At 37.2% G+C, this 25,605-nt stretch overlaps 1 protein-coding gene across 1 annotated transcript; it reads left to right on the top strand.

Annotated features, from left to right (window-relative positions):
* Positions 1 to 3,378: 3,378 nt before the first annotated feature.
* Positions 3,379 to 22,467, top strand: LOC115916618 (coiled-coil domain-containing protein 171-like; the record flags this gene model as incomplete). The annotated part of the gene is made up of 14 exons (XM_030970332.1): positions 3,379 to 3,609; positions 7,247 to 7,414; positions 9,037 to 9,225; positions 10,427 to 10,931; positions 11,678 to 11,794; positions 12,636 to 12,862; positions 13,502 to 13,681; positions 14,903 to 15,067; positions 15,547 to 15,692; positions 17,284 to 17,338; positions 18,558 to 18,674; positions 20,454 to 20,525; positions 21,681 to 21,816; positions 22,393 to 22,467. Coding segments are annotated over exons 1-14 (2,383 nt in total), but the record flags the coding sequence as incomplete, so codon positions are not given.
* Positions 22,468 to 25,605: the final 3,138 nt, after the last annotated feature.

Below are 25,605 nucleotides of genomic sequence, written 5' to 3'. Positions count from 1 at the left end.
GCTGGACAAGAGAGCAAACCAGAAAAGTCAGAGATGCAGATGGGAAAGAAAAGCCTCAAACTGACATTTGAAATAAGCACTCACTCAATAAGAAAATGGACTACATGCCCACAGCTCCACATTTCTGCAGAAGGGAAGAACGGAAAAAGGAGTGCAAAGAGCAGGAGGGATTGTGCTCACCCAGCTCATCACCAGGCTCGGAGCTCCATCTCATGGATGTTGGCCACCAGCAGCACTGGCCACTGGCCAAGGGGCCTGGAGGCCACCAAATCTCTAGGGCATCTGGAGCTCAGCAGGGCTCTCAGAGCCATGGACACACTTTTTCATGGCCTTATACTTACTGCTTTTTAACAGTATCCACTTTGCATTTCTCAGCATTGCATCTCTCTTATATCCACGTTGGAGTCACTGATGGACAAAGCTGAACCTCTGGCAGGGCTGTCTGTGAGTTCCTCCTACTCTGCCATGGCTCAGGGCTGCTTTGTGTCAGCCCAGTAGTGAATGGGAAAACATTTGTCATCTTTGAGCTGAGATGTTGCCCTGATTATTCCAGCTCCTCAAGCTGGAAGCTACCATATAAACAAGCTACCATAGAAAGATAGAAGTATTAGTAATGATACCATATAAAGATAGAAGCTACCATACAAAGCTAGCTACCATATAAAGATAGAAGTATTAGTAATGATTCAATTACCTAAAATATCTCTGAAGACAGAGCATTTGAGAAATATCAATCAGATCCTATCTGTGGGATCATCAGCTGATTCTCCAATGGTTCAGAATTTTGTTGGCATTGAGTTTGTAACCTTTGTTATTTTTGGATTTTATAGGCGATACTGATAAATAAAGATTGTTATTAATGCTATATGAATACTTTAAAAAGATCATCATAACCCCTTCAAACACTTCCTGTTGATAAGTTGATTATATAATGAGAATTCTCAGAATTTATTATAAGAATTATTACCAAGGTGTTGTTGTAATATTTACAGCCAGCTTTAATGTGTTTCATTATCTCTTTGTGTGATCATCTACAAGATCATCTATGTGTCTCTTCAAAATCTTCTCTTTTTGTTTCTTAACTACTCATGGTTTTTGGGTTTCTTTTGAATCCAGATTGCCAGTTTCGTAGTTTTCTTCAGTTATTATTTCTTCAGTTATTATTTCTTCAGTTATTATAGAGTACTCCAGCCGAGAATTCAAGAAGTTTGCTGTGTTTGAAGAATTTCTATCCAGACAGAAGTTTCAGAGAAATTCAATTATTTAATAGTTTGATTGATTTTTAATTCTAAAGTTTTCTACTCATAATTGCTGTTTATAAGAGTTTTGTTTTAAAATCTATTAAGTGATGTCCATCAATTAGAGTTTGAACTCTGGCCAAGTTCTAGTCTCTACTTGAATGGAATGATTGACAATCAGCCCAGATGTTTTCTGCATCAAAAGTATTCAAGTCCCTTTGGCTTGACAATTTGACCATATATGATAGCTGAGCCTGTTTTCAAAGGGAGTTTGGAGAAACATGAATCCGGACATGAGTTCTCCAGTTCTCTGTTGTTTTAAGGTTCATCAGCTGTCGCAGACTCTGAGATGACAGTTCAGTGTTGTAGTGATTGATAATTGTATGATTTCAGATGTGTTATTGGTTATGTGTATTATCTGATTGATTTCTAATTGCTGTTATCTTACATTTCCCTATGCAATATTGCATAGAGACTGAAACAGAACAGATCAATGTTTTATTTTCAAATCAAGACCCATTCTTCACCTCCAAGATTTTGAGATAATCCTCCAGTCCTTGCAGGGACATGGATTTGTTTGTGTTTTAGCAGGTGCAAAAGTCCAGGTAGATCTCAGTAAACAATGTGAAACTCGATCAAGTGCATGAGAATGCTGACAAGAAGCACGGGCAAGAAAACACTGACTATTCCACAAGCAAAAAAAAAAAAAAAGATGCACAGATGTGGACTGCACAGAGATTCCAACCCTTGTGCTTTGCCCACAGAAGATTGTGGACTTTGGGTTGCTTCATGGATGAGAGCCACGCAGTGATACCTACTGGTGTCACTGGAACTTCACCCAAGAGACAAGACTTTTTAATAATTAGTAAGGACAGAAGCAGCATCCTTAGACTTGTCATTTATCCTTCGATTGTTTCAGCAAATCAGAATGAAGAGCTGAGAGTTTTAGCCAAAGCTCTTCAACCACCACTGACTGTTCCAGAGAACACCCCGGTAGCCAAAGCTATCACTTTGCCACCACATGCAGCGGAACAAGTAATGCCGGTGTTTGATCAGCAAGATTTCCCTCTGGAGACCATGTCCATAGAATTCTCAGTTCATCAGAAAGTGTTCGTCATTTAGAAGAAAACTTCAAGCTCATGGAGACTGCTGCACAACGTCAGGAAGATCAACGAAGTCATTGAAGACATGAGACAGCTTCAACAGAGACGTCCTTCGCTCTCAATGACTGGCCACTTGTGATCATTGGTCTCAAAGACTGTTTCTTCAGTATCTTGCTCCATCCAGATGATGCTCCTCCACTTGCATTCTACGTCCCAAGCATCAACAGGGAGGAGCCTCTGCAAAGGTACCAACACAACAGGAGCTGCAAAAAGCCTGTGACTATGTGATTGCAGAAGTGCAAAAAGCAAGACTAGAAATCAGTGTTTCAAAAATTCAGGAGATCACACTGTGGAAATACCTAGCGTGGAAGATCTCAGAGTGAACAATAAGACCACAGAAAATGGAAGTCAGCAATTTGCATGACCTGCAACAGCTTTTCAGAGAAATCAACTGGATGAGACCAACTTTAGAGATCACAAATGATGACATCCCAGAAGCTTGATCTTTTGAAAGAAGACAATGATATCAAATCTCCCAGAACTCTTACACCTGAAGTGTGGAAAGAACTCAAGAAAGTTACAAAAGTCTCCAAAGTCAGTCCTCATGGACCTAGAGATAGCATCCCAAATTATCATAAAAGCAAAAGCAAAGTTGCTGACAGTGTCAGGCAAGAATTTTTCTACAATTCATTTACCATTGAAAAAAAAAAATTATTTTGACTGAGCAATGCAGAAATCAAAAGACTTGTTAATTGCGTTGTTAGACTATCCAGGTGTTTGCACGATTCATTTTCCAGGTCACAGACTGCTGAAATCAAAAATTTGCTACAGGGAAAAACCGAGAGGCGAAGTCCGAGGTGGGTGTCAGTGAGACACATGAAGCCTTACCGGACTCGGACACAGGAAGACATGGATCCTGGAACACAAGAAGCGAGCACGCAGACAGAGGGAGAAGACAAGACCATGGACATCTTCTCGAAAAACACATAAAGAGTTTAAGGACTTGGGGTTTCTTTCAGGGGCTTGGGTGTCACGGCATGGCAAAGCCTCTCACAGGGAGTGAAGCCATGAGCTTGAGATTCAATCAGGTATTGCTCATGTGCCTCATTCTTCCATTTATTGCCTTAGGCAATGGAGCAGATTTGCCCATGGTCCAGCCAAAACAAAATGTTTGGGAAGCTTTGGCCAATGCAGCAGGTTTAGACAGCGTCTGCTTGACAGATTCAAGGCCAGGGAGACCATTCTCAACATGCTTGGTGGGCTTGCAGGTGAATGAATGGCCAATTCCAAAAAATACTCCTATAAAGATTTCACGGGTCATTTCAAATCCTGTGAATGAGTGGTGTCTTTGGACACAGTTCCTCCCTGTGGCTCCTTTTTGAACTTGAGGAACTGGAAATTCTCGATCAACAAAAATGAAATTTTTGTATAAAATTTGAACTTCCGGAGGTGACACAAACAAAAAATAAGACAATCTATGTCACTCCAAATCATCCTTTTTATAGAAATGCATCTGTTTGGTGCAAATGCACCAAGGTGACAACCAAAGCATCATTCCAAGTTCCAGCACAATTACCACAGGGAATCTTTTTCATTTGTGGGGACAGAATTTGACCTGATATCCCTGCAAATGTCAAAGGTGGTCCATGCAGCATTGGGAGGATTTCCCTGACTGATGCAGTACAAGAACAGTTCAAAATTCTGGGTTGTTTGCTTTAAAAGTCAGACCAGAGTAGAGTCAGCCATGTGGAAACCTTAAGAGCAATTCCTAAGAACTGTACTTGAAATCAGGGTTGATGATGCAAGATGTGACATGGTCTCTCTGAAGACAGCTGTTGTGTTAATTAAAATATGAAGAATTATGTTTGTTATATGTAACTTGGAGGCCACATCCAAATAATCTTATGAATTGCATGACACCAGGCTTGGTAACTGAAAGTACAACCTCTTGAAAAATCTTTCTTAGAAGGAATATAAATTTCTTCATTCAATTAAGAAAGGCAAGCAGCTTCAGAGGCCATGTGATGTGCTAAAGTGCTATCTGCCATATGCATTGATTATCCTTTAAAAGAACACAGTGCATTTGACAAAAGTAATTTTGGTTAAAGTATCTTTCTGTGGAAACTTTCCAGTTCACGAAGACAGCGTTTATCCTCCAGTGTGTGCAATGGAAGGACCAGGTTGAGGAAAGGAAGAGAGTCCAAGATTCCAATGCCACATTAGTGGTTTCTCCAGGCAGCTTCAGCCTGCATGAAGGCTCAATAGTAAGGAAAAAAAGCTCTCAATAGTAAATAGTAAATAGAAAAAAAAGCTCAATAGTAAGGAAAAAAATGTGGCACACATTGTTTAGGTTTTTTAAAACATACTGTCAAAATATTTACTGTGCTGAGGATTTGCTGCATTTGCTGTGCTGAGCTGGGGAAGAACTCTGCCATTCCCTCACCCTTTTTGCTATTATGCTACCTTTTAAAAATTTAATACATGAATGAATGTAACCAATGCCTTGCAGAAGCTAATTTGAAAATGTTTTTTAAGTATGGGTAGAATGTACTGGCATTCCTAATTAAGGCATTTTGTAGATATTGATTATCATTTTATCATTTCATGTGAAGAATGTTCTGTCTTTCTACCTAACTTTTTTGCCAAGTTTCATTAGCTACCATTGTAGAAATGTTTATTTCTATTTCATACACCCTTTTAGTTTCAGTGCAAGTATTTGACTGTAAAAATTGCTTGAAAATTGTTTCAAGCTTTCAGGTAGAAAAGCAGAGGGGATTTTTTGTTGTTGTTTTGTTTTTTTTCATGTTTTGCTGTGGATTTGGCACATTGGATGTATTTCACTGGATTATTTTCTGAAAACTTTTTCTCTTATATGACCACTTTGGGCTTTTCTACTGTCTTTACCCAGCTACACCTTGAATAACAATTTTGCCATCTTTTTGCATAGCAGCAGGGACAAAGGAAAGTTGTCAGCATGTTTAGAAAATCTCTCCTTTCATTGTGTGGTAACATTTGCTCTGTTTCTACTCTTAGCAATATAAAATATTTTTGGTGGTGGCTTGGAAACTTCTCTTTCTCTCTCAGAGCTCTGAGCACGGAAGGTGCATGAGGTCTGTTCCCTGTGGACAGGAGCAGAGACCTGCATCAGAGAGCCTTCAGATTTGTGGGTGTCTTTTGTTCAGTTGATGGAGTTATTCCACACTTTGTCTTAGTGCTGTCCACTGCCCAGGCAGATCTGTGATTCATAAACTGAAGAAAAATTAAATCAGGATATTCTTTTTTCTTTCTGGGAGAATAACAGCTTCTTCCATGCAAGCATTAATGTATTAAAAGACATTTGCTGGCCTAGTCAGCCTGAAAAAGTCATTTCATCAGGCACAAAAGGAATACATACAGAAAAGCAACTGTCTGCCCTAACTACAGGCATTAATGGTTGCTATTTATAACTACAAAACACAATTGCAAGCTGAAAATATTCTACTAGAAACCTGAAGTGCTTGCTAGCTGTTGCTGTGGTAGGAGTTTTCCTTTTTATTTGTATTCCTTAGTAAAATATATGACATGACAAGAATTATGGACAAGATTGCATTCATGATCAAGATTTCTGGTAATGGAAACAGTATTTAATGGTAGACTCAAAATTAATGTTATGTTATTGAAAGGTTAAAAAATAAAGGATTGTCTCACTGTCATATTCATAGAGCTGGTTGTTTTAATTGTTTTACTCAAAGGATTTCAAACCACAAGACACTGTCCTGAGCAGGTGATAAAAATATTCATTTTTGGAAGAGTTGTATTAGTGGTTGCCTTATGAGATCAGGTATTTATTGCCTTGGATGGCTTTGCATTTTTCCCAAAGCTGTTTGTATTTGTTTGGGAAGCAGAAGTGCCTGTATGTGATCCTGTTTACTCCATTGAGACAGCTTTGATTTTGCTTCCCAAAATGAAAAAGCAGAAGACTGTATCAGAAACTAAGTATAGATAAAATTTAATATACTGCTGTTGGTCTTTGCTATACTTAAATTGTGTAAAAATGTCAGTGTGTTCTCTTCCCTTCATTTTCCCTTCCTGCTTTCCTGACCTGTACAGTATTTTTTCATATTTTACACCATTTTTATGCTTCCTGAATATGTTCTTTCTGCTCTAGTCTGATAATCTTGTATTGATCTCTGACTCTACTGATAGAGTGGTTTACATACCTTGTCCTCATAGCATTTGAGAAACAGCTTTCTATTATCTTAAAGTTTCTAAGGCACTTGTATATACTAAAAGTATGAAGAATTGAATTTCTACTGCATGCTGTTGTTGCTACAATTTATTTATAAATCTGAATCAATTTATTATACCACTGATTAAAATCACTGTAAATAAATGATGCACGGCTTGTGGAGTCTGACTGATGGAGCTGTAGGCCTATTTTGGCCAGCTGTTTAATCACATATAATCCATGCAAAACAAATTTTTAAAGGAATTTAGAGTGTGTTGTGCTGCCAGGCCAACTGGACAGTTTTCTGTGTGCTGTGCAAGTGTTGGGGCACAATTTGGAGGCACCTCAAAGTATTAACATGGGTGAATGAATTGCATCCACTAAGAACACAGAATTTTTTGTCTGTGCCAGGTCATGGTTGTGGCCCCCACAGGACTGGGATTTACTCACATACTTTATTTACATACTGTGTCTAATTAGATAAATTTTGTGAAATCTGTTTTCTTACTCTGCTGTAATATTATGCAATATTATGGCTGCAATTGTTAGAAATGAACTGAGGAATTTTGTAAAGCTGTGAGAATGAACCTCGAGGGCTCGTTTTCAGCAGCACGCAGCACTGCTAAAACACATATGATGCATCTCTTTTGATTTTAACATTGCCCAGATACAGCAATTAATTTTTCTTTGTGTTCCAGAGGGAGATGTCCATCCTCCTGAACTTATACCAGACCCTGGCAGACGCCCAGGTGCTTAGCAGACAGACAACTGTCCCCCTGGAAGAGTTACCTTGGGCAGAGCTTTGTGCGCTCTTGCATGAGAATATTGAAGCCCTGGTCTCGAACTTCCACAAGGCGAACCAGAGGGTGAGTGTCCCCAGGCATCAGCTGCCTCTGCTGAGCTCAGTGGCATTTGTTCACGCTGCAGTCTGGTTAAAAGGACTGATATTTATCCCCCCAAAAGAATTTGGACACTAACAAATGAGCACCATTAATTATGGCTTGTCCACTGCTCAGTTTGTTGCCAGGGGCATTTAGATGTGAGTGGAGCGTGCATCAAGTCTCTCAGCTCCAGCTTCTGTGCAGGATATTCTGAAAGGACAATCTGATACTAGCCACAGGGACCTAATTAAAAGATAATAAATTCATCTTATTGATGAAGAAATTCACTGAGCATAGTCATTTACAGTCATAAATCAAGTCTTTATTTTACTATAATCCAGAGGCAAAATACACTTTCTCCAGGAATATCACCTTTTAATTATGTGTTTATGATTCAGATGTACTATTTGAAAGAATGCCAGTGTGGGGGTTTTTTTTTTAATTGTAACTTTGGCCTATGACATTTTTATTCAGAAACACAATAGAAATACCTATTATAAAACATGTCAGTGTTTGTATGATGGAGGAGCTGTACTTTTCTGAGTGGTTTTGGTTCAAGTGAGCTTACGTGGCCTTTCTCCCCAGAAAACCTTGTTGTTTTAGGAAGGAAAAAACCCCTTCTAAAATAACTCAGCTGGCTCCAGAGACTAAGCTACGCCTAAAGAGCTAAGCTCTTTAGGATATCACTTTGTGTTCTGGTTTATTTCTCTTTTGAAGTAGATGAGAAAAGGGAAGGGAAGGTGAATACTGTTGGCAGTGTTTGTGGGGCTTGTGTCTTATTGTTGCTTGCTTTTTAATTAAGGATTGTTATTAAGACTGATTGTGAGGTCTCTAGGGCTCTTCTCATGTACTTAGCAGCTTTTCTGGGATTTTAGACTGTGCTGTATAAAACTTTTTTTCCACACAGTTCAGTGTGATCTATCTGGAAATGTCTTGATATTTTCTAGGAACAGAAAGTTCAGGTGTGTGCATTTGGGGATCATTGTTGGCTTGGTTCATTCCTCCATTTAGCTTGCATGAGAGGTGCAGTGTTAAACCACAAGAGTGAATCTCTTCATGTTTGTTGAAAATACATCATCAACTTATGAGTTACTTGTAAGGAAAAAATTCTCTGTGCTAGAATTCCCTGAAATTGTTTTAAAACTTAATAATAATAATCTGGAATGTCTTGGCTTTTCAACAAAAAAAAAAAAACCAAAAACCACAAACAAACAAACAAAAAATCAAAGGCTGTGTTTTAATTATTGTTTACAATCATCCCAAATTTGTAAAGGATATACTTGGATTACTAATTTACTAAAATTTAATACAATCATTTAAAAAATATATATGAAGTGTCTGGCTCAGATTTCCTGCAAAGAGGGTGACAAATTGTCTGCAAGGTGGTATAAGGATAGCAATACCAAAACCAAATAAAATACTTTGTTTCAAAATATATTTTAGTTTTGTTTTGAGAACCAAGTAATTAATCTGCCATGAAAGGGTTTTACTTAGTTTTAATTAAAATATTGAAAAAATTACAGTTTAGATTTTATGCTGTTATATTCTGTGCTTAACTTAAAGTGAAAAGATAAATAATAATTTCTTCTTAAATGCTTGTCACACAGATATCTCACCTAGAATATATTTGCAAGCACAAGACTGACACTATGAACAACCTTCTGCAGAACCAGGAGGATGCTTTGGAGAAAATGTCTGAACAGTTAAAAGCACAGGAACACTGGTGGCAGAAAGAAAAGCAATATCTTGAACAGCAGTACTCGAACGTCCTTGCAGAAGCTCATGCAAGATCACAGGTATGGTGCTGTGAAGTTCTAATTTTTTTTTCTTTAAAAATTGAATGGATTATTTCAATAGTTTAAGCCTCTTAGCAGTCAAAGGTCATTTGGGAATTTTAGTATATGTTTAAAGTTTAAAAAATCCAAAACCAAACAACAAACCAACCCATCCCTGTGCTAATATTAACATCACTTAAAGTAAGAAATAAATTAATTTGATGAAGCATTTGTTGAAGAGAATTTAGTCTTCAGGCCCAGCTGAGAAGCCTGATTTCATCTACAGATGGCAATATTCTTTTTCTGAGAATGTTAAAGCTGTAAGATCAAATTTGCTTGTTTTGAGAATTACTGAGGGCAGCAGCTACTTTTTCAGCATCATCATTTGCAGAGATTGTATAGAATAACAATAATGTGGTATCACCTGGGGATAAATTTAGTTACATATGTACTGACCCTAAGAGCAGTGGTAGATTTCAGCAGTGTTAAGTGACTCTGGTTTTTTGATACCACAGTGAGGAGTGGCCTAAAAGTGTGAAAGTGTCACTCCTTGCTAGATGAGTTATTTGCAATCCAAAATGTTCCCTGTTATTCCACAACCACCATTTACTGTCTTTACCATCACACTCCTTCACACCTGTTTCAATTAAAAGCATTGTGAATAAAGGAAATAGATGTCCCTTCTTATTTGTGAGTTACTGCAACTTACTTCCCAGAATAATGCAGCATTTGATGCAGATTTCAGGACTGGAAGTCTTTCCATGTTGAAAAATTTAATCTGTCTACTTTCATGTTCCAGACTTCCTTCTGTTTTTCCTCTCACTTACACTGGCTTTCTGCTTGGTACAGCAGTGTTCTCTCTGAAATTGGAGGATGTTATTACTATTGTTAAGTCAATTCATAAAACTGTATTGTGGGCAGACAGGTGGTGTTGGACCTTCTGTGAGTTGTCACAGTGTTGGTGGATTGTTTTCAGAAATCAGGAGTCCATTTGCAATTGATTATCATGTAAATTTCCCTTCTACCACTGTTTTTGTTTCATACATCTAATTCTGTTATTGCTTACTAGAAGAGATACTTTCATCACGATTATTACTAACAACTTTTGCTCCTTTAATGCATCATTTGAATGGCAAAGCTAAATTTTCTTTTCATTCTTGTCTAGGTAAAAACCATGTAGTTAACGTTTCTTCCATTTTTGTTTGGTTTGTTTCTGTTGCAGGAATGTGAAGAAACGGCGCAGAAAAACAGGCAAAAACTCTATGGCCTTGAACAACTCTCCGACAAACTGGCCCAGGAGAACAATTCCTTGAAAAATTCGTTATTAGATGCTTTCAAGGCCCGCTCATCCCTGCTGGCAGCCTGTGCACTGCTGTCAGGGGCCCTGTGCTCTCTCTACGGCCGACTGTGCGCCATGTCTTGCCAAAGGGACGTTCTCCAGGAACAGGTGAACCAGCACCAACTATTGAACCACAAGATCGTCAGCCTCATTTATGCTCTCCCTGCTGTCATGGAAAGAAACCAGGACGAAGGCAGGATGAGGCAGAGAAGAGCCAAGAGCCTGGTTTATGTGTTCCGAAGAGCTGTGATTGCAGTTCTGGCTGCTACCAGGCTGAGGGCTCTGGCCCGATATTCTTGTACCTTTTTCGTCTGGACAGATGGATGCAGAGGAAGCACTGGAATTCAAGTTTGTCTGGGAGAATCCAGAGGCAGGCATCCTGTGACACGTAAGTGAAATGTTTTTAAAGAGCTATATCAAATTACATGCTTAGGGAATAACAAAGAGAAATATTATTTTTATTGCTGGGGCATAAAGACATATTTAATGACATTTTGACAAATGTTATTTATGGATTTATGTTTTTTATATTGCTTGATGAATGTATTTTACTCTAAGAGGAAATGCCCAGTCTTATGTTAAGCATTGCAGGTAAAATTGCAATTATGCACATGAACTCAACACTATCTGATATTTTTGATATTTGTGTTATGGATTTCAGAACTAGGTGCTACAGCATCTTCCCTGTGGTAAATATCTTGCAGTGTTCCTAAATGATTTTTTTTTTTTTTTTTTTTTTTTTTTTGAAAAGATATTTCCTCTTTTTTTAAAATAATTTTTAATATTTATTTCCTAAAAACCCACAAAAATGGCTTTCTGATTCAGGTAAAATATTAGCGTAGGATTTCAAAATTTTCTTTAGAGATTATGTCTATTTGCCCCTTTCTGTTGCCAGACCAGTTTATATTTCCCTCTACAAGGATAAATGGTATTAAAAATGTTTTCCAAATTAGAAGATTCATCTACTTTTTTTTTTTAAGTCATTCTGGAAGCATGCTTAAAACAGTCTAAATTGTCCTGACTAATTTCTTGTATATATGCTTATTTTTGGTTAATTTCTTAAAGAGCTGGAGGCAGCAGTGTGCCATATTTTAGTGATTTACTTATCCTGCTAGCTGCAATTCTGTTTCACAGGTTTTGGAGAGGAAGGAGTTGACTGTATTGAAGCAGTTAACTGGTTGTGTAGCTCTAACCTCTATACTGCAATGATCAGTTCCATCTCAGAACTGGAGGGTGTTCTCAGCAACCAAGGTAATTTTAACTGTATATTGTTGTAGCAGAAATATATTTTAAAAATAAATAAGTCAGGGTGGTCATATAATTTCCATTTCTATGATTTTATCTTAACTATTCTGGATCATAGCTCTGAAGAGATATTTCTGAATATTTATGATAGACACCTTAGACTAGAGGTTATGTCCTGAGCTAGTCAATACAAATTTTCGTGGGGCTGTTTCCCTGAAAGAGTAATTCTATTACAGGGTAAAATAATAACCCTTTTCTACATTCTCTGAATGATCACATTTCTGTATTGCTGGAACAGATTAATTTTCTTAAACAGCTGATAGGATATTTTATCCTTTTGTAGTATATAGAGCCATGGAAGTAGAAGGCTGGAGAGTGTTTCTGGAGTTTATTTACAGTGAGAACTGATACAGGTTCCCTTGGTTCGTCTGCATTTCCGCCATCCCTGGTTCTTTATTAACCTCTAGTTTTAGAGTCCCCACATTTTTGTCACAGAAAAAAGGATATTAGAAGAGGGATAATTTATGTGAATAAAGGGAAATAGCAGGAGAAAGACAAGGTGATGCCTTTTCCAGAAGCCTAAACACTAAATTGGTATAAAAGTTGCCATTGAATCAAATGTGTTTAGATTCAGTTTCAGGCACTTTCTTCTTTGATCATGCTGCTTTCAATAAATGGAATTCATATCCTTTAAAAGCAAAGTTTGAACAGTGTTTCAGATTCAGCATTCTGTGTTTCAGAATATTTACATGTTCCCTCCTGTATAAGTGAAAAAGAACGTGATATCACAAGAAACGGGAACTAATAACCTGCTTGATGTTTCCTTTTTGTTGTTTTTTTTTTAAAGATTCAGAGCTCTGGCTTTCTAGTAACTCGCTGATCGGCACAGCCAGGAACTGCTTTACAAAACTGATGGACAACCTGAGCGTTCTGATGGAGACGGTTCAAGGGAACGCTCGTGGCTGCAGAGCCTACCTGGAGAGGGACTCGCTGATAGAGAGGCTGGCTCGTGGGCTCCGCAGACTGAACGCCCAGGCCCTGGAAGCTGCATTGTATGACAGACTGCCCAGCACAGTAAGCAGATTTACAGTCCTCCTTCGTGGAAACAGAAGGTTTACAGCAACGGTGAAGCTCCCTTGATAGCAGCATTTCTTTTGTTTCAGGCTGGTGATGAGTCCATGAGCAATGAAGTGCTACTATATGGACACTCAGAAGTTGATTTGTCACACATTAGGGTGTGAATAGGTTTTTTCTTTTGTTGAGAAAGAATTTTTGGAGGAGGTTTAGTGTATCCAAGAAAAATATTTTTTTTCGAGTTCTATCAGATCTGTATTAGCTTATAAGAACAAATTTGCTTTTGGCTTGATGTAAATGTTAAGGTTGCTTTTTATTATTGTTTTCTACTTTCTCATGTTTACCATCCTTGCTTTCAGTAAAGATAACCTTCTTCCCTTTAACCAAAATGAAAGGATAAACTCTTTCTCTAATGATCTTTTATAGTAGACCTTAGGTGAAAATAGTACTTCCTTTTAAACAGAATTTGCAGTAACCCTTGGCAGGTGACAGGTTCAAACTTTTGCCCTTGTGTACGTCTTTTAAAGACGGAGGAAAAATTATGTTTTGTCTTCTTTTTCTTGAGTCTTAAATATGATTTATTTTATTGCTAAAATAGCAGATTTTATAGCCCATCAACTTGTTTTTGTTTGCTGACAGAGAAACATAGCAACTTTGCAGCAAGAAATATTTGAATTTTCACGAAGGCTTCATGCAGCAGAGGTAGAGTCCCGCTCACTGCACCTGCAGCTTGCAGAATGCAGATGGGCTTTCAACAAGATGCGAAAAGACGCTGAAAAAACCCACAGACTGCAGACCCAATTAAGTGAAGTTCAGCAAGTAAGTGCATTTGACTTGGAGGCTTTCTTGCTTAAAGAGATTCTCCTTTCTACACATTTTTTGATTTGTGTTCTTTTGGAAAACAAGCATAAAATTGATTTCCTTTCAACAGAATTTTCCAGAAAACTTGCCTTGTAAATGTCACTAAACCAGAAGACAGATTTATTTAGAAATACCCCTTTTCCACTGGAGTTATCTTTTGATTTGTAGAAGGAGGTATCTTGTATAAATTGGAGTTTGGTCTTCAGCAATCCAGGTTCTCCCATTTGCTGGAAATGTTGATGTGATTTATGTATCCTAAAAGAAGATTTCACTTCAACAGAATAAAGTCAGTGGGAATGAGGGTATTCAATAAGAATGTTAATGAAATATAAATATAAATGCAGTTTAAACTCTGTATGGATGTTGATGAATGTTATAATAAATACAATACAAATTTTAGCGTGTCTGTTTCCCTGAAGAAGTAACTTTATGGCAGGGGAAAAAAAGCTTTTGTCTATGTTCTCAGGAGCACAAATGCACAAAATTCCCCTGAGTCTTTTGCTGTTGCTGATTGACTTACTGAGACACTGTAGGTTCCCTAACCTGCAGCCTAGTTGGAAGAACCTGTCAGGGTGTCCCAATCCAAACACTTCTAAGCAAAGAATATCTGCTAGATGATGTCTCACTCATTGTCCTTCCTGTTCTTAGCTAGTAAAATGGATTTTTTTAAACTCAAAAATATCTAATCATCTTTTGTTCTTAACAGATTTTATGCCCTCAGTGGTTTTGGACTGTTAGATGAAAATTATCACATATTAGATTGTAGCTGAAATGCAGATGACAACTTTCTTTGAAGAAATATTTCTTTCTGGAACAGTTTTTGGACAAGAACAGTCCACAAAGGTGTTTACAAGGATTAATAAGCTCTCCACTAAAATTCTGAACGTTGATCTGCATATTTTTCCTTCTAAATACTGAAGTTTTGCATCCCATGGTGCCAATTAGAATAGAATAATGAATGCCAAGACTTTCCATGAATGGTCTTTATAAAAAACACTGCAATTAACTGGTCTGCCATCTTATTGTTCAGTGATGTCTTCATGTTAAAAAAACCTCAATACTAATCCTAAGCATGAGTTTATTTTAGAATTTGATATGTTTGCAAGTGGAACTCACTCAATGGTAGGGAAACCACTGAATATAGTTACAGAATCAGGCACAACTTGTTTCTCTTTCCAGAAAATCAACCAAGACAATGTACAGGAGGAGTTACAAAATGCTTTGCAGCGTGAGCATGAGGCACAATTGCTTTTACAAGAACACCAGCAATGGATTCAGGAGCTGAGTAATAGACTGGAATCGCAAGCATTTACTGAGCTAAGTAAAAGCCAAGTATCTCCGACGGTAAGATTATTCTTCTGGAACAGCCACCAGAGTATTACCTTTCACTAAATAAGCCAAATAGTGCAGTCCTTGTGTAACTAAAATAACAGGAGTAAATACACAGGCACTACTCAGTCTGCTGGAACTTTAGGCTACTGAGAAAACACTTCAAAGACTCCTTTTTAATTTTTTTTTTTTTTTAAGCTATGGATGTTTTTTTTTAAACAGTTTAAGAAAAAGTCTTCAGTGGGGGTTTGTTTTGGGGTTTTTTTGCCTACAATAATTTTGTTTCCTAAAACGTATTTATACATAGCAAATATGCTAAAATCTAGGGGGTTCTGGGTCATTAATGCTTTTGCTAGGAAATTCATAAAACCTTAAGATGCAGCGGTCCAAATCTACTTCACAATCAATTTGTCTTTCATGTTGGTCAGTAGCCAGCGGCATAAAGTGAAGTTTATTTGGGCTACAGAGTAACTCTGCTCTCTGTCTGCTGGCAGGGCCTCCCTGATGCAGCGGAGGAGCTGATGAAAAGAGACCAAGTTCTGGATGAACAGAAGAAACTCCTGAAAGACATGGAGCAGGACCAGAAGCGGCTGTGGGAGACTCTCGAGGAGGCAGAACGTGCCCTCCAACAGGGAATAAAGTGAGCCCTGGGGCCTGGGGATGTCATTTAAAATGAAGAAAAATTTAAATTCCTACTTCCATGGGCAGGGCTTTAGCCCTGGACAGTGTAAGATTAGAAGAGAAAAGTACATCTGTCTCCTTTTTTTTTTAAATTCAGGGATAGTCTTCTAAAAACAAAAGTGTTAGTTCAAAATACTAGGTCATATATTTTATGCAGTTATCCCATAATAGTGCTTCAAATTCTGGGTGCTGAAATAACTGGCAAACAAAATACCTGTGCTATCTTACTGATCTGACAACATCTCTTTGGCAGATCCTTAAAGTTCTGTTTATTTAAGAAATGATTGTTTGTTCTTTGTGTTTCCATGCCAACTTTTTATAGACAGATACAATTTCTTTATAGTAAATACAGAAGCATCAGCTGGGGACAGGTCTTCACTGCCAAAGGGACTGAAACCCATGTTGGACCTAGCCTTTCCTGTGGTACAAGATAGATCTTCCTGCTGATTTCAGGGAGTTTTGGATTTAGACCTAACGCCCACACCACTTACACCATAACCTGGAGCAGAAGGAAAGGCTCAGGCACTGGTCTTGAAAAGATTGGTAGTCAAAAGGAGCCCCCCTTGACTTGAAGGAGCTTATTACTAATTTATTCTTATGCCATATGAAAAAAATAAGTCTTTGCAGACTTTGTTGCCTAATACTTTTTACCATAGTATGAAGTATGTGTTATGAATATTGTTGTTCCATGGCTAGGATCTAAAAAAATTTTAGTTAATTAAAATTTCTCATCATACCTGGGATCGTTCAACCTCTGAAGAACAATAGCTGAGAAGCTTTAAGGGTTTTATGCACCAGGGAAATCATGCAATTTGTATGGTCATCAATGAAATGTTTAACAAGCTAATTAAAATGACAAATGTTATTTGGTATGATTTGATCAAAGCAGGTGTCACCTGCAGAAAGATTTGTTCCAGAAAGCTTGCCCTTTTCATCCTGCCCCAATCTATTTTGGGCATTTCAGTAAAGACCATTTCTTGTGGCCATACATATATCCAGAAAAGGTTGTTCTAATGTGAAGTAACTTTAAAACTGGCTTTTTTTTTCCTGTGTATAGCAGCTGAATATCAACAGAGAAAGCTACTTTTCCCTCCATTATTACAGCAGCTCTTTACAACTAATAGGTTTTATTTCTCCCTTTGGAATATAAACAAAACAGATTAAATTAACAGAATCTGTCTGTGGTTTTCAATACAAGAATATAATATCATCCTGCTAGAGACTTTTTATGACCTGTATATCCAAGCCATGATGGTTGTTCCTTGATAGGCCTATAATTATCTCCAAATTTAATTGCTTATCCTCAACAGAAGCATCTTTCATATGGAAATGCACCAAATAGTGGTACATGAACTATTTTTAGGGTTTGCATTGGAAATATGAAAAAGAGAGAAAATCCTAATAGTTTGAGTTATCAACAATTATTTTACAAGACATGACAGCCATAAAGTAGCAGAAGATTAATTTCTACATTGGTAGAGCTTCAGTTCCATAAAGTTACTCCATTGTTCTTGTTTTGTTTTGTTTTTTTTTATTTTCTTTTATAATAGAGACAAAGAGTTGATCATTAGTCAAATGAAAGCTGTGGAAGCTGCCCTGAATGAGGTAAGAATTTCAAGTGTTCCCTCTGATTTGTGTTTCTAAACATGCTAAAGCCTTAGAACTGCTTATTCTCAGGGGAGGAGAGAAGTTGTTGCAAAGCAACTTTCTTTCCTTAGTGTTGAAGTTTCCCCTCTCAACTTCTTCCATCTTAAAAAACCACAGTGAAATAAAATGCAAGTTTGTAGTACATACAGAACTTTTTCTGAATGTAGAAGTTATGACAAAATTCACTTGCCTTCCCTCACTGAGCACTTTTTCTGGTTGACAAGTGAAGACTAATGGAACACACAAAAAATTGGCAATTGCTGTGGAGTTACCCCTCTACTGAATAATAAAAAGTCACCTACTTGGTGGCCATAAAACATTTGGCTTTGTGTCTGCTACTTTAACCTATGAAACATCATAAATAGGAAAAGAAAAGGCAGGAAGTAATAATCTGTAGTCAGAAACTTCCATAGTATTTTTTAAAACCATATTTTAAACTTAATAGTAATCTCAAGTTTTCCCTCTGACTTGTACAATTGTGCCCTGATATAGGACTATTTGAAGGTCCAACAAAGCTGTACATATTAATTATTTAGGAGAAAGGATTCTTTTCTAGAGCTCTTATGGCAGATGGTTTCATAACTGTTTTTAATCTAGAGCAGCGCAGAGCAAAAGTGATTTCATTACCTTGGAGTGTCAATTTCCCTTACTATATCTTGAATTCCTAGTAATGTGGGAATCTCTATTTTAGTTTCAGAGTTCACCAAAACTGTTGCTATTTATTTTATTTATTTATTTTCAGATATCTTTTTCAAATCTCTTTCCTTTAATGTTCACGGAAAGTGGCAGAATCTGAGCTGCATGTTTCTCCTACAGCAAACTGTGCTGCTGGAAAATTTCCTTTGTGCCACCACCATCTCCATACTGGCTTCTTTCAAACTTTGGAAGTGAATGTCATGCAGCAAGTGCTGTGTTTTTACAGTAATACATATGTGCCATGTCCTTGGCCTTTTTCTTTTCAGACCAAGGCAGGGTGCTTTTTTTGGTAGCATTCTCTCCCAGCACTGTGAATTAGAGATTTATTTGCAACAAAAATTCAATCAGTCGTACTTTATTCATGGATGTTAGGTCCAGTGATCAAAGCAAGTCCACTCAATGGGCTCAAGGGGACATGGTTCATCCCAGGTGTGTGTCTGAAGGAGAACTACCACTGATGCTGGGGTTTTTTTCCCTTTAGGCCAAAGAGCAGGCTGTGGCATCAGGTGCTGAAGCAGCTGCGCCACTCCCCAGCCTGCAGATGCAGACCCTTCCAGAGGAAGCAACGGTGGGCAGGCCAGAGGCTGCATCACTCCAGGTTAGAGTCTAAAACCAATCCTGTTTAATTTTTTTTTTTTTTTTTTCTTTTCATTTTTGCATCTGTGATACAACAGGCAGATAGACTGCTCTGAGCATGTGGAGAGCAAAAAGCTTCAAAACTCTTGCAGTCAACAGTTGAAAGACAATTTCCATGTATACTCTTGCACGTGGTATTTCAGAGATGATGGTAACTTCTAATTTTGTAGTTCCAGCGTTAAATAACGGACAGCAATACAAACATGGACAGAAGTATACATACCTGAAAATTAATATCCCTCTATCCCCCTCCCTTTTTTCCCATTAATATACAAAAGACTAATTTAAAAAAATCCAAAGAAAACCACAAGCAAAACCAAAACCACGATCCCCACAAACAAACAAAACCAACCAAATCAAGAAAGACAAAATTTTCATATCCTTCTTGGTCAGTATCAGATTTTTTTCAACCCACAGTTTTAGAATCAATTGTGGGGTTTTGAGCATTCCTTCTTTAAAAGAAACTGCTATTTAGAATGTTTAAATATAGAAGCTAGGTTGCTCATGTATGTTTAAAAACTTGCACATTTCAAAATTCTAATTTTGTTAGGATAAAACAATGAGTGGGAAAAAAAGAGAAATTAACAGAAGATGTGCCATATTTTCAGCTCTGAACATAGATTCAGTGCAATGCCTCCTCATTGTTTTTAAGCTTGATGTCTTCTACAGAAACTTTATTAGTCTTTATAGCTATGCAGAATACATTAGTGCCAAGACAGATTTTTTTCCCAATGAGAGAACAAAAGGCAAAGTGAGTACATATTTCTTTCATTGTGATTCTCTCTGAATTAGAGAGAGGGCAGGTAATCAAGTAAAGTGCAAGGAACTTAGGCAAAGTAAGTATTGTATACAGTGTGTAAGCTTCTGCAGTAATTCCTTCCAATTGATTGTAGATTTGCTGTTCTAATGCAGTATATAATTGCAGGATCAGGGTCACAAAATCAAACATCCAAGAAAGGCAGATTCTAAGCTGGAAATTTTTCTCTGTTGCCCTCTTGCATGCATACATACATTTCAATATGATAAAGATATAAATTATGTGTGCATTATCGTGTTTCCACACTAAAATATGGAAATATGGAATATATAATGCCTTGAGATTCACATGAAGCTTAATTAGCACAGATGAACTTTTCTGTCAAAAGGTAGAATTACAAATTTTTCCCCAGTACAATGATGATCCATTTTAGAGCTGCACAAAAAGTCCCATGGGTGGCATCTTTCCACAGGAGGCATTGTGGCAATCACCAGCTTTTAAATCCTGCTTTTCTAATTTGGTAGTGGGTGCTGCTTCTTTTTTTTTTTTTTAAGTCCCATCTCAACTGCCATTCTTTTTTGACCTCACAATGATTGCAGAACCATCTGCAGCCTGTTCCCTCTTTCTCTCCAGAAGAGAATCATAAACACAAAATTTGCATTTCATATTTGCACAAAGTGCTTGTGGTATAAATAACATAGTACGGTATGTGCTGGGGAGCTCACTGGTGGGGCAGAACTGTAAAGTTCTTGTTCACCTGGCAGCCTCAGGTGCACTTGGTAACTCAAGACATATACAAACAGCTCACGGTCTGTGTCACTGTGAACTTCCTTTTCTCCATCCCTTTTTCTCTTTCTCCTCTTCCTCATCCCTCTTTTCCCCTTTTCCCTCTCTCTCTTCTCAGCCCTCATCTCTAGTTCCTGTTTGATTTCTTTCTAAGCTCATTATTGAGGTTTTATTACAAAATTTGCCTTTTATGGACAGAGGTCACCTAATGGATTTGAGTTTTACTCCATGCCAAACTGTATTAAGGGCAGTCCTGCAATCTTGAGTGAGGTAAGCAGCTAGGAATGACTTTAGGGACACTTGTCACTAAAAGCAGTGGAGTTGTTTGCAGGCACATCCTCTAGAACTGCCTTAGTCTGTGATGAGCACATTTCAATTAAAGGCCTTATAATCTGCAATAATCCTCTTTTGGGACTAGGACCACAGCACCAAGACATTTTGAAGATTCTTTCTGATGAGAAAAGATGTGATACGGGTTAATTTGCCACTGCTGTTTCCTAGACACCATGATGAAATAACCTGATTGATTTTAGCTATGTTAATATCTATTCTGAAAATCATCAATGTGAAACCAAGGAAAGGAAAACTGCAAAAATCTTTGCAAATCCCTGTTTGTGATACTAAGCTGATTTTTATCTGTATCACAGGTTTACATTCAAAAGACCAGTGTAATACTATCAGAAGGGAAAAATCATTACAAATAAAATGCGATTAACCATTGTAAAGAAGACCAATAATTTCAACAGTTAGTTGAGGCTACTTGGGGTAGATATAAAGTTACCAGTACTGCCAAATCATCTGTGCTCTCTTGTCCTACTAACTTTATGATCAATCCAATCAATATAACAAAATTGGGACATTCTTCCACTGCACACATGGAAACAGCTACATTTTTCCAGTCATAGTGCAATCAGATTATTTGTTTTCAGAAGTCTGTAGGTTTGTGATGTTTCTTTTGTTACCGCCAAGTTAATTGTTTTGCTGTGGAGTGGAAGGATTAGTAAATTGGTTTATCTTGGAAGTGTGAACATTAGCCTGAAACTGTGTGGTAATTGTGAACAGAAATTGAACCTGCACTACGTCTTGTATTGAAATAAAATGAAAAAGTTGTATCAAGAGCTCAATGCTGTATTGCATGCTTGAAAACATCTCATCAAAGCATCTCCTAACTAGGGTGTGGAGCAATTCCCTTTTCCTCAATGATATTAATATTCAACATTTTAGAAAAAAATAGAAAATCCAGTGTTAGATGCTTTTTGGTGTTTAAGTCCTGGGACTGACATTCTGCCTGGTTTACAAACTCTATTTTATTTCTCTGCTAAAAGAAAAAAAAAATCTGTCTTTTGTAAAAAATTTGGATATGTGCTATTTGTCATTTAAGTGTAGTTTGCCTGGCACTAATGATTCCTTCTACTTTTATTTAAGAATGTGCTTAAAAATTTTGAGGATCTCTACTCACTGGCGGCTTCCAAAATTGACGTGTTAAGAGCAGGAAGAGACTCGTCAGGCTCTAACTATGGATCCTTATCAGCTGTTGAGAGTCTTACTCTTTCTGCTGAGGGTAAGTCTGCTTTTCAAGCAATTTTTGTCACTGGGATGTGGGTTCCTAGCCAGCATCTCCCTTCATGCTGCACAGCTTCTGTAGGCCAATACAGCAGCACTTAATTGTAAACATAATGGAGAGTAATAAAATTCCTGCAAAGAGAAACATCCTGAGATATTTTCCAGAAGAGAAAGGGGATGGTGAAAGCTAACACAGTCATTGAAATTACTACTGTATGGTTTTTTTCTATTGGTCATTATTTGATTGTGGGTTTTTTGGTTTTAGTTCAGATTCATTGCTTGATTGGTTGGATTGTTTTTTTGGTTTTGGGGAGTGGTGATGGTGGGTAGGTGGGTATTAGTTTTTTTATTTTTATACATTACCTTTATTTCTGTTCTTTTTTCTCTCTCTCTTTCCTTCTCTGTCTTTTTTTTTCTTTTTCTTTCTTTCTCTTTCTTTCCTTTTTTTTGGCAAAGGATTTTCCTTTCTTTCTGTTATAAACCATTAACATTTCTGTAACAGCCTTTCCTACAACCATAACCCCTTCAGTTCTGTCCATGTCCTTGCTTTTTAACATTTACTTTCTCTGAACAGAATCCCCGCAAGTTCACTTTGCACCTGGACCATCTACTTCATCTCCTATTCCTATTACTCCTCCTGCTCCTGCAGGTAAGTCTGCTTTTCAAGAAATGATAGTTTCTTAGGTGTGAGTTTCCAGACAGCATCTCCCTCCATGCTGCTCAGCTTCTGTAGGTAAATACAACAATACTTGATTTTAAACATAGTGGAGCAATAAAACTAGTGATAAGAAAATGATCTGTGACTTTACAGAAGAGAAAGGGGATGGTGAAAGATAAAACAGGCATTAAAATTACTACTTTTTTTTTTTTTCTATGGGCCCTGATTTGCTTAGATATTTTTGGGTTTAGTTTGGGTTTGGTTGGTTGAATCTTTTGTTATTGGGTAGTAGTGGTGGCTGTTGGGTGGGTGTTTTCTTTTTGTTTTCGATGGGTTTTGATTTTTGGTGGGTTTTTGATTTTTGTTATTATTGTTTTTCATTTCTTTCTTTTCTGTTACTTTTTTTTTTTTTTTTAAGGAAATGTTTTTTCCTTTCTTTCCGTTAGCAACCATTAACATTTCTGTATTGGCCTTTCTTTGCAACCATAACCCCTTCAGTTCTGTCATTTCCTTGCTTTTTAAAATTTCTTCCTCCAAGCAAAATTTTAACAAGTTCACTTTGAATCCAAAGCAGCTGGATTGTCTCCTCTTTCTCCTGGTGGTGCTATTCCTCTTCCTTCTCCTATTAGTGTTGGTAAGTCTGCTTGTCAAGCAATTGTAGTCATTTGAATGTGGGTTCCTAGCCAGCATCTCCCTTCATGCTGCACAGCTTCTGTAGGAAAATACAACAATAATTTCTAGTGTAAACATAATGGAGCAATAAAAGTAGTGCTAATGGAAACAATCTATGACTTTTCAGAAGAGAAAGGGAATGGTGGAAGATAGCAGAATGATTACTGTAGTAATTTATTTTTTCTATTGGACCCCCTTTGCTTGGCTTTTTTTATTTTCCTTTGGTTTTTGTTTCTTGGGGAGTTGGATTTTTTTGGTTTTGGGAAGTGTTGGCTGTGGGGTGGGTGGGTGTATTGGGTTTTTTTGGTATTACTATTTTTGTTCATGCTGCACTTTTTTCTGGTAAACAATACTAATTTTAAAACTTTTTCTTTTCTTTTCTTTCTTTCTTTCTTTTTCTTTGGGAGCTTTCTTTTTCTTTTCTTTCTTTTCATTCTTTTTTTCTTTGTCCCTTCTTTTCTTTCTTTTATTTTCTTTCTTTCTTTTGGGTTTTTTGTTTTTCTTTTTTTTTTTTCTTTTGTCTTTCTTTCTTCCTTTCTTCCTTTTCTTCCTTTTTCCTTTCTTTTTCTTTCTTTCCTTTTATTTTTTAACAAAGGCTTTTTCAATTCTTTCTATTAGAAACCATTAACATTTTATAATAGCCTTTCCTTGCAGTCACAACCATTCCAGTATTGTGCATTTCCTTGCTTATTAAAATTTACTTTCTCCAAACAGAATCTCCACAAGTTCACTTTGAACCTGAAACTAGTGGTACACCTCCTGCTCCTATTCCTCTTCCTCCTCCTATTCCTGCTTCTGTTCCTGCTGCTTTTCCTGTTTCTGCTCCTGCTCCTGTTCCTTCTGCTGCTGCTCCTGCTCCTGCTCCTGCTGGTAAGTCTGTTTTCCAAGCAATTGTAGTCACTGGGATGTGGGTTCCTTGCCAGCATCTCCCTTCATGCTGCACAGCTTCTGTAGGCAAACAATACTTAAATATAAACATAAGGGAATATTAAAACTAGTGCTAAGAGAAATGTTCTGAGACTTTTTTCAGAAGAGAAAGGGGATGGTGGGAGCTAACACATGGATTAAAATTATTACTCTAATGTTTTTTATTATTGGCTCCTATTTCCTTGTGGAGCTTTTTGGTTTTAGTTTGGGTTTGGATGCTTGGTTGGTTGGAATTTTTTGTTTTGGGGAGTGGTTGAGGTGGGTGGGTGTTTGATTTTTGATTTTTTTTTTTTTTCCTTAATTGCTTTCTTTCTTTCTTTTTTTTTAACCAAAGGCTTTTCCCTGTCTTTCTGTTTTAAACCACTAACATTTTGTAATCACCTTTCCTTATAACCATAACTATTTCCATTCTGTGCATTTCCTTGCTTATTAAAACTTACTTTTATTAAACAGATCTTCTTCAGCCTCACATTTCACCCCAAGCAGCTGGTAGAGCTCCTGCTCCTACTCCTGCTCCTGCTGCTAAGTGTGCTTTTCAAGCACTCACAGGATGTGGGTTCCCAGCCAGCATCTCCCTTCATGCTGCACAGCTTCTGTAGGCAAATGCAACAACACTTAATTGTAAATGCACAAAACACTTAATTGTAAATGCAGCATTACATAATGTAGCATTAAAACTAGCACAAACAGAAATGTTCAGAGACGTTTTTCAGAAGAGGAAGGGGATGGTGAAAGCTAAGACAGGGATTGAAATTTTTGTAATTTTTAGTAGTTTCTTTTTTTTTTTTTCTAGTGGTCCCCATTTGCTTGGTTATTTTTATTTTTGTTTGTGTTTGGTTGCTTGGTGGTTTTGATTTTTTGGTTTTGGGGAGTGTTGGTGGCAGGTGGATGGGTATTTGGTTTTTGATTTTTTTCTTTCATTACTATTTTTAGGGGTTTTTTAAGACTTTTTCCTTTCTTTCTGTTTTAAACCATTAATGCTTTTGTAATATCCTTTCCTTGCAACCACAACCATTGCAGTTCTTTTCATTTCCTTGCTTTTTAAACTTTGCTTTCTCTAAGTTGTAGAAATTTGTCAGACTGGGCTTTTTTCTTGTCACCCTCTGTCTTGCATTTTTTTTCTTGGAAATAGCGTAGGACAGAATTCAGTAAATGTGGACCTCAAATAATTGTAACTTTTTCTTAGTACTGTTAGTAGTGAATGGTTTATTTGCTTTGAAACATGTGAATGTTCTTACAGTGATAGTAAGTAAAGTAAAATCTGATAGTGTCCTGGGTTTGACATTGGCTAAAAGCCAATGCACCTACAGTGCATTAAAAGCCAGTGCACCTACAAAAAATCCTTTACTTATTCTCCTCTGCCACAGTTGAGCAGAGGAGGGGGAAAGAACAATTAAAAAGCTCATGGGGTGAGATAAGAATTAGAAGTAAAACACTTTAAAGGCAAAACAGGCTCAAAACTTTAAAATATATAAAGAAAAATCTATTAATGAAATTTAAAAAGAATAATGAGATTTAAAACCCTTCCAT

The sequence above is a fragment of the Camarhynchus parvulus genome, unplaced genomic scaffold (genome assembly GCF_901933205.1).
Source record: "Camarhynchus parvulus unplaced genomic scaffold, STF_HiC, whole genome shotgun sequence".
Classification (NCBI taxonomy): Eukaryota; Metazoa; Chordata; class Aves; order Passeriformes; family Thraupidae; genus Camarhynchus; species Camarhynchus parvulus.
Note: the sequence above shows the minus strand (reverse complement) of the source record. Positions and strands in the feature narration are given on the sequence as shown.